Source organism: Cynoglossus semilaevis, chromosome 11 (genome assembly GCF_000523025.1).
Source record: "Cynoglossus semilaevis isolate Cse_v1.0 chromosome 11, Cse_v1.0, whole genome shotgun sequence".
NCBI classification, from domain to species: Eukaryota; Metazoa; Chordata; class Actinopteri; order Pleuronectiformes; family Cynoglossidae; genus Cynoglossus; species Cynoglossus semilaevis.
In genome coordinates, this window is record NC_024317.1 from 929,052 (window position 1) to 938,421 (window position 9,370).

At 47.3% G+C, this 9,370-nt stretch overlaps 1 protein-coding gene across 1 annotated transcript in view; it reads left to right on the top strand.

Annotated features, from left to right (window-relative positions):
- The window catches only part of cacna2d2a (calcium channel, voltage-dependent, alpha 2/delta subunit 2a), a 106,288-nt gene that overhangs the window by 78,396 nt on the left and 18,522 nt on the right, over positions 1-9,370 (top strand). Inside the window, exons 9-11 of the mRNA XM_017036667.2 lie at positions 6,791-6,841; positions 6,932-7,031; positions 8,738-8,899. Of these exons, the coding sequence (XP_016892156.1) occupies positions 6,791-6,841; positions 6,932-7,031; positions 8,738-8,899 (313 nt within the window). The remainder of the gene's footprint in view (positions 1-6,790; positions 6,842-6,931; positions 7,032-8,737; positions 8,900-9,370) is intronic.

The following is a 9,370-nucleotide window of genomic DNA, read 5'->3' on the forward strand; positions in this document are numbered from 1 at the left end:
ATCAAGGTCTACAGCCCCCCCTCAACCCCCTCTGACCCCCCCCCCGGTACTTAACAGAAGAGGTCCAGGAAGATGAATAAATAACTTCCTGTCTCCCCCCCCAGCTTTGTTGATGTGTGCGCAGCGTCGCCCCCTGCAGCCTACAGCTAAGTAGATATTGTTTAATGGATGGAGGTCAGAACATTCCTCACCTCTGGTTATCTCAGTGAGTGATAATGTAAGATGCACTCGGCCGCAAGGACAAAGAAAGATAGGGTTTCTGTTTTTAACTGGCCGACACCGCTGCCCGTGGAGCCACCGCGCCACAGAGCTCTCATCTGTGGAGGGAGGGAGGGAGGGGGGAGGAGAACGCGGTCGTCGGGACAGAACTAGGCTGCGTCAGAGCAAACAGTTATTTCAGCCGTCGACGGTCGACCCACCGCCACTGTCACTTCAGCTTTGTTCCAGCCCTGACTGTTGCCTGGTTACAGGTTAGGATGAAGTGTGTGGCTGTTTGAGGTCAGGCCAGGCGGTCAGGTGAAGTCAACGACCAAACAAACATTTATAAAAACACGTGTTCTAACGTCTAGAAAAACCTTTTATAACATGAGATACAGACTCAGGTTGAAATAATTACAGACACAGTTAAGTGTCTGCTCAGTACAGACCTGACATCATCAGTAACGTTGATGACAGACAACAACAGTTCTGGCTGCTCTGTTTCTGCCCAAATCCTAATTTCTAAAAATGACAATTTTCCAACAATAACAAAAAACTGGTTCAAAGCCCAGAAAAGCAGTTGTTAAGTATGAGAGGAGTAATTAGCATTTAGCTAACTGCGCTAACGTTTTAATTGATATATTTTTTCATTTTTAAATTTGAGTCAGATTAACACAACATTTGTGTTTGTTTTCACACCAGCAGCGCTGCCTCACCTGACCTGTAGGGGCAGTAGATCATCAGTCACCCAGTCTGGGTCGGTACTGTTTACTGTATGTAACTGTAATTAACAGGTAATTGTTTAATTAAGACAATTAGAAATAGCAGGTTGATCTGAGGTCAGTCCAAGTCCAACGCTCCGGTCTGTGCACTTCACTCGACACCTCAGCGTATCTGGAATCATCAAACTAACGAGGTGTTCCCTGACAGGTTAATTAAGTTAACACCCAGCGCCGCACAGTCACAGCAGGAAACACAACAAACACGAAAAATGGTGGAAACCCCCGGCCGCCGTGTCGGAGTACGACTGAACGCCGGCCTCCCGTCTGTGATCTGTCGACTTCATCGCACCTTCGTTCTCCGACACGTGTTTAGACTGGGGGGGGGGCTGTAACTACAGACAGGGGGGAACAAGGGCAGAGATGAGGGGGGGCAGGGAGGGGGGGGGTCTGCTGGGACATTTGGAGACAGGGTTAGACAGAGGTAGCGGTGTATTCGTCGTCCTCTCTGCTCCGCCGTCGTCGTCGTCTCTGTCGTTTCTGTCAACCTTTTCTCGGTGTCGCAGCCTCTCCACATTTCCTGTAGCCTGTTGCTTAGCAACTTGTGCCCGGCCGTGCTGAGTGGCACGACTGTGGCAGGGAGTGTCACCACGTGTCAGGTCAGACTTATGTGATTACACACTAACGTGCCGTCTCCCACAATTCTCTGGAGAGGCGGCCAATCAGGCGTGTTACAGCGGCGAGGTAAACTTGTCATGTGTGCTCACGGAGGTGGAAGTGATGTCACCATCTGACGGCGACGACAACAACAACAACAACACGGACAAATGGAAGATAAAACAACAGCCCCAAAAACAAACGTGTGAACCAGAAGTTGTGTTTTCTCTGCAGGAAGAGAAACATTTACAAAACAGAAGGATTTTACTAGGTGGCGCTATAACTTCAAAAATCTAAAAAAAAAAAAAAAACAGGAAAACGTGTCCCATACATGAGTGGGAGCCACTCATGTTTTTTATTTACAGTTTATTTAATTGAAAGTCTATGAAACATTGAAATTGAAAGAATTAAAAGAAAAGAAAAGAAACGTGGTGACGCGGTGCAACAGTGGAGCTACACACATGCACCACTGATGAATAAAGATCAGATGAAAGAGTCATCAGTCAGTGACTCTTTCATTTGCCTGCCCCCACCCCCCATCCTCACCTAACTGTTTCTGATTGGTCCAACAGCAATTATTAATGTTTGTCTGTTCTTACCGGGGGAGGGGGGGGAGGGGGGTGAGAGAGAGGGAGAGAAAAAAAAACACAGACAGACTCAGAGTAGCGTTAGCCAAGCGTTACAAAGATCCCATTACCTCCCAGGTTCACACCAGCGTGCAGGCTGTATCAAATATTGATTTTTTTTTTTTTCAGTCTTTGTAAATAATAAGACGTTGGGGGCCGACTCAAGCTGACCCCCCCCCCAAAAAAAAAAACATTCCAAATATCTACAGCCCTAAACCTCAGGTCATCTGTCTTCTTTCACCTTCACCTACAGAGAAGCTGGATTATAAAAAAAACAAAAAACTTTTATTGGTGCGGCTGAAGAAAACATGAAGGAGTAGAAGTTCATCTTCAGGAGCCCAGAGATGAAGATGGCTTTAAGTCAAATATAAACAGGTGGAACAGAGTTAGTTAGTAGAAGAAGAGTGAGTGGTAAAGTTGACCTCTGACCTTTCTGCCAAGAATCTGAGCTCAGATCCCACAGACAGAGGCTGTTTGTTCTATTTGGACTCAAATCCATGACTGATCTTTTTAAATTAGCATTAATTCTTCAACATCTGTCACGTTTTTAAACAAGAAAAGCGTTTGAGGTTTTTAGCCTAAAACAGTGGCGTTAACTCGGCCGTACGTCGGACGAAGAGACCAGCAGCGGCCGACGGTTCTAATAGTTATCAGAAAATAGAATAAATAAACACCAGACAACATCTCTTCTGTCTCCTGCGGGGGCGCTGGGCTCCGTCCCCCAGTGTTTCTATCTTAATTTAATCTTTATACACCTGCCCCGTCCACAGGGGCAACAGTCCACAGAATAATACGTCCATCAGCCCAGGACTGGTCCACAGTCTCACCTGCAATAAATAGTCATCAACAGGTTTATATGTTGGATTTATATAAAGGTATATATATATATATATGAGTTTCTGTGTGTATTATACATATATGTGTAGGTGTATGTGGTGTAGGCGTTCAGCTCATGTCAGACCTGACACCTCGGCATGTGGTTCCTCGGCCTGTTCAGCAGCAGCAGCAGTAACAGCAGCAGCAGCAGCGTCTGTATCTGTTGCATGTTTCTGAAATGTAGGTTGTAGATAATTTCTTCCATTTAAATGTACTCCACAACACTTTGTGGAACGGGTCAAGGTGCATAAACACAATCTCCTGGGAGAGTTAGCCCCGCGGCTCAGTTAATGTATTGATTTTACAGCGCCGTGCCGTGATAAAACTATTTCATGAATTCCAATGAGACTCCTTTGCCTCTGCTGCGAGAGAGTGAAATACAATCACCAGCACCAGGAATATGTCATTGTGTTCGCAGCTTGTATAATGCCGGGTGGGCGGGGGGGCGGGGGGGGGGGTTGTATGTGTGGGGTCGCTGTGAATGTTCCCGCTGCTGCTGCTGCTTTAATCTCCTCTCATTTGGAGCAGTTCCTCCTTCCTGCTCAGCACAGAGAGCAGATGTCTGAGGTATTCACACCTCACCTGCGTTCACACAGCGTTCACCTCCACACCAGGTGGTGTGAACATGGACGGGGGTTCTTATCAAGACATACATTACAGGGTGGACAAGTTATGGCTCCTTTGTTTTTGCATGAATATACAAATCACCCCCCCCCGCCCCCAACCTTTGGATGAACAGTGCAAATATGATATATAGCTGTGGTTCCCAACCCCTGTGCCGTGGCCCACTAGTGTGTCCATTTCACTTAATTGGTTTTAAAACTGTTGTTTATTTATTGATATGATTTTTCTTGTCTCGTCAGGGTTCCCAAGGCAGAACAATTCAATCCTCTTCTGCTAGGGGGCAGCAGATGGCTATGGAAACTGAAAACAGATCTTTGTGATTGTCTTTCTTCAATTCCTGCCAGTATATCAGCGTTGTCTTCAACTAAACAGGCTGAGATTTTAGTCAATGATGAGGTCATCTAATCCAGAGGATAATTATATTTAATTCCATGCAGTTTTGGTGAGATTTTTGTTTGCTGCTGTGACGCGGCTCAAACAAAGGTCGGGAAACAGAGTTGAACAGTTCTGACATGTAAATCTGACCCCAGTCATGTGACCAGTTGAGCAGCAGCAGCAGCAGTCGGCAGATGACCGTGGTTTCAGTGAGGTGACGGAGAGGTGCTGGACTGATGTGTCACCGTGGCACAGAACGGGCGCCGGCGCTCGGTTCGACACCAGCCAGGCCCATCTGTTTGTCACCTGGTCTTGGCACGAGGAGACTGGGTAATGACAGGGAACGAGCGGCATCAGTGGGCAGAAGCTGCGGGGTAATTACTGACTGGAATCCATGCAGAAACAGCACATCTGGAAGCGCGAGTCAAGATGTAGAGAATTATACACTCCCTTCCTGATTTCTATCTGTCAGAAATGTGGAGCTGCATATCAGCCTGCAGGCTACGAATCCTTGACTCCATCACGGCTCTCTCTGATCCTGATGTCCTCTCCCCGGGGGCACAGTGGAAATTCAGTTGTGCTTTAGGCAGTGGAAAGAGGGAGGGAGAGGGAGAGGGGAAGGGGGAGTGGGAGGGAGCAGTGCAGACACACCAAGACAATCTGCAGGGAGATCAGTCATCGGAGCAGAGCAGCCTCAGCCTCAGACTGAGCCTCAGCCTCAGCCTCAGCATCAGCCTCAGCCTCAGTCTCAGCCTCAGTCTCAGACTCAGACTCAGCCTCAGACTCAGACTCAGCCTCAGTCTCAGACTCAGACTCAGTCTCAGCCTCAGGCTCAGCCTCAGCCGCAGCCTCAGCCTCAGACTCAGTCTCAGTCTCAGCCTCAGTCTCAGGCTCAGACTCAGACTCAGTCTCCGCTCCATCACTGCTTCAAAACCAACTGATGTTTAAACTAACAGAAATGATCTGCCTGGATGTGTTATTTTGAGGTCAGAGTTCACAGAGTCCTATACTGTGAGACGTGAGACGAACTCACAGACAGATTTGACCATATAATCTTGCGAAACACGTAATACGAAGGACAACATACTGTATAGTGAGTCCAATGGAGTGGTTCGCAATTATTTTCTGTCATGCGCCCCCTAGAGCACAGGTGCCAAATCTGGCCCGTCCTGTAATTATATTTGGCCCGCCAGAGTTTTCCCGCCATTATATATCCGCTATATACTTGCAAGATTTGTAGTATTAGCGATGTATGCACGATATTATAGCACATATATTTGTGGTTGTTCTTTTGTTGGCCTGTAATAAAATAATAAGAAACGAAACTAACCCCCCCCCCCCCCACCTCCCCCCCCCGCCCCACCTCCCCCCCCCCCCCCTCTGCCTTCATTTCAGATTTAACTAATTAAATTGATAAAAGTTCAGTGTGGAGAGCTGCACAACTCCTACCTTTGATGTGGCATTCTTTATGATTGGAAATAATTGGATTTTTTTTTCCCTCCCTAACCCCCTCCCCACACACACACATCCGTTCTGGGCATGCTCAGTGAATCGACCTCTTGTGAGTCAGTGGCCTGGCCAAGTCTCCGTCCATCTGGGAGTTCCTGGGCAGCCTGTCAATGTGGGCACCGGGTTGTGTCTGTAAAAACAGATTTTAGGAGGCCAGGAAGTGAGCTGCTGGGTCAGGGGTCATCCTGCAGGTTGGAGCGGTGCCTGCCATTGAGGGGTGGGGGGTGGGGGGTGCAGGTGGTGAATTCTACGGGGGCTCTGGTGCTCAACCTCCGTATCAGCTTGTCGTGCTCCTCAGAGAGCGGGCCGTGCCCACAGGCAGCTGGCTCCTCTCCACAGTCAGTGATAATCAGCAGAAGGAGACCCTGATGATTACTCTGCCTAAGACGCCTGTAACTGCCCGCTCTCTCTTCAGAATGTCAAACTGCTCCCGTCTAAAGCCTCCGCTGAGAACGCACTATAGAAACGGCCGTGACGTCCATCAGTTTCAGCTCTCTTTGTATCGGAACTAAATGTGAATTTAATTGCCTCTGGAACAGAGGAGGAGAGTTTTGAACCTCCTCCGTACAGCGCCCTCTATCAACCACAGACAGTTTCCTGTAGAACTGGTCCTGAGAGTCAGTGCTGCAGGACCAGCCTGGGCTGTGGCTCCATCAGCACCACGGACAGCTCCGTCTGGACTGGTCTGTGCTGCTGCAGCGTTAGTTACTAAACACTTGTAGAAGATTCTTTACAAATATATTTGACATTTAAATATATATATATTTATATATGTAAGTATATGTACATGTATGTACGAATTTATTTATTCATTTAGAACACTGGTCAGGACAGAGTCTGATTATTAATCTGTGCCTTTTGTTAATGTCAGTTTTAATATTTGAAGCGTCGTCGCTGAACTCTGCTCTGTGAAAAAAAACAGTCCGTCGTCACAGAAGGAAACAAGTATTTATTTACAGTAATATGGATGAGTATTGTACTGTATTTGTTTGTACTGCGTATGTACATGTACCTGTGGCACAGTGGCTGCTCGTTGAGCCGTTGAGCCTTTCACTGTGATCCGCGGCTGATGAGGGGCTCAGCCCCCCCCCCAGCCCCCCCGTGTTATCGTGGCTCAGCTCACTGTGACTTTGGCTTCTCTCTTCACTTCACTTCACAAAGATGATGGCTCCAAATTAAAGCTCTCTCTTTGTGCTTTTGTTGCAGGTATATCCAAGGTGCTTCATCTCCAAAGGACATGGTCATTATAGTGGATGTGTGAGTATCTCCTCCACAGGGCACCAGTGCCACCTGTTGGTCTGAGTAAAGCCCTGTAGCTGAAGCCTTCTCTCCTGTGTGTCTGTGCAGCAGCGGCAGCGTCAGCGGCCTCACCCTGAAGCTCATGAAAACCTCCGTCATCGAGATGTTGGACACTCTGTCCGACGACGACTACGTGAACGTGGCCATGGTGAGTGACGCCGACGTCTGTTGTGTTTGTAAGGCAGGTTCTAATCACGCGGACGGCCCCTGGATGGCAGGACGCGCCCCCACCATCAGCAGAGTGGCTTTGACTCTTCCTGCATCACTGACGTCCAGTTGGGATTTTCCCGCCACCGATCACTGAGCGTTTCATTAGCAACAACATTTAGGAGGATATTAATGTTATCCTAAACTGCAGGACAGATAAAACACACACACACACACACACACATGCGTGGTGACTCTGTTTAGAGTTTAATTTTTTTTTTATAATAATCCTTTATAATCCATTGCTCTTAGCCACTGTATGCCCTTAAATCCCAGCTCTGAGGGCAATAAATGAGCTCAGTAATCTGGTTGTAAACAGATCTGATTTCCACCGTTTAGAAAGAAAAGTCAGGCTTTTTACAAAAGCTTAGTGTGAAGGCATTGAGAGAAAAACACAAAGACAAATAATGACTGAGAATGAAGTGAAAAGAATCACTTGTTCTGCTGCACTTCACTGTTTCCAGCCCCACAATGGTAAATGAATTAGTTCTAATGACACTCCGTTTATTTCCATTTGGGATTTTAAAATATATTTTTACATTCTATTATTAACAGAGAGCAGCTTCACAGCTGCAGCCGTCGCCGTCGAGAGAGCAGCTTCACAGCTGCAGCCGTCGTCGTCTCATCTGATACTGAACGTCTGGATCATTATTCACCAGGAGGGTGAAAAAAAAAAAAAGTCACAAAGAAATGTCAGAAAGTTTCTCATAACAACAGACCTCGACAGGATGTGTAAAAATACTGACACTGACTACTGACAAATAACTGAACGTAGAATAATAAACCTGTTGTGTTCAGGACCAGTGATGGATTCTGGTTTTTTTTAGTCTTTGTCTCCTCATTTAAATAGTTTTTTTTTTTTAAACCCAGTGATAAAATGTCAGCGTTTCATTTTCAGTCAGGTCTGAAAATGTCAGTGGTTTAAGATCTGAGCTTAAAAAAAAGACCCTGAGCTTAAAGTCATCACTGCTAATGTTGGAGTCACACACACACACAAACACACACACGCGGAGCGTCGGACTAATTTGGGGGATGAGATCAGACAGGTGATTTCACCGTGGCTGGGTTTCTTCTCTCCGACTCTCACTGGTTTTTCAGCTGCACCTGGTCTTTGTGTCAGAGCTGCTAATTATCTGTGTTTACGTCGTCTGAGAACCACAGAAATCCTACGTCTGCCCACGTCCTGTCACCGTCCACTAACAAACGGGTGACGGAGGAATAAAAACAGAAACTGTAACAAATCAGACCTGAAGTTGGAGCCAACAGAAGTGAAGGCTTTTAAACTGGTTTGACTCCAGTTTGAACACAGCAGTTTGAGCTGAACTTCCAGATTTGATTCTGTTATTGTTGTCGTCATATGTTTGTGTTAATGACAGATTTACTCATTTGTCTGTAATTTCATATTTAATATTTCACTTGTGGTTGATTCATATTTGGTTAGATTTGGTCACCAGAGTAATTTCAGATTAAAATTCATCATCGTTTCCATTTATCAACAGTAAAAACCGTGTCTTTCTGCCCAAGAATAAACAACTTTTTTTCGTTTATGTTGATTGATCAGGATTAATTGCGATCAATGCTGAACTCCTCCGTCAATAATCAGATTCCAACATTTCAACATCTAGTTTCTGTGTTTCCCTCCTCCAGTTCAACGAGAAGGCCGACGCCGTGGTTTCCTGCTTCAGGACTTTGGTCCAGGCCAACGTTCGCAACAAGAAGATCTTCAAACAGGCCGTCATGCACATGCAGGCCAAAGGAACCACCGACTACAAGTCCGGCTTCACCTTCGCCTTCGAGCAGCTGCTGAACGTAAGAGCCGTGAAAAAAGCCGCGTACCGCCGCGGTACCTTCTGCCACGTCTGATGCAGCCATTAATACTCATTTGAAAAGTGATGAAACGGTGGTGACAGTCGGCCGCTCTGATTCCGAGCAGACATTTCCAGCTTTCTGTCATCGTCACAGGTTGAGCTGATTTAACCGCGGTGGCGGTATTAGGGTGGAGGCGGTGCGGTGCGGCGGTGCTGATGTCTGTCAGCGGCCCCCGCGTCCCCGTGCTCCGTACCCAGGTGCTGCCTCAGCTCCGTATGCTGCGGTGTGTGTTCAGAGGCTGCCGCCCTAATGGGCTCTGATGGGATGATTGATGAGGCCGGCCCAGAGAGGATCGGCCGCAGACACTTTATATTCCTCTGCTGGGGTTGGAGGCACACAGCCAAGTGCCGACTGCTCCCCTCCCCCCCCCACCCTTCCCCCCCCCCCCCCCTCCCCCTTGCCACCCTTACT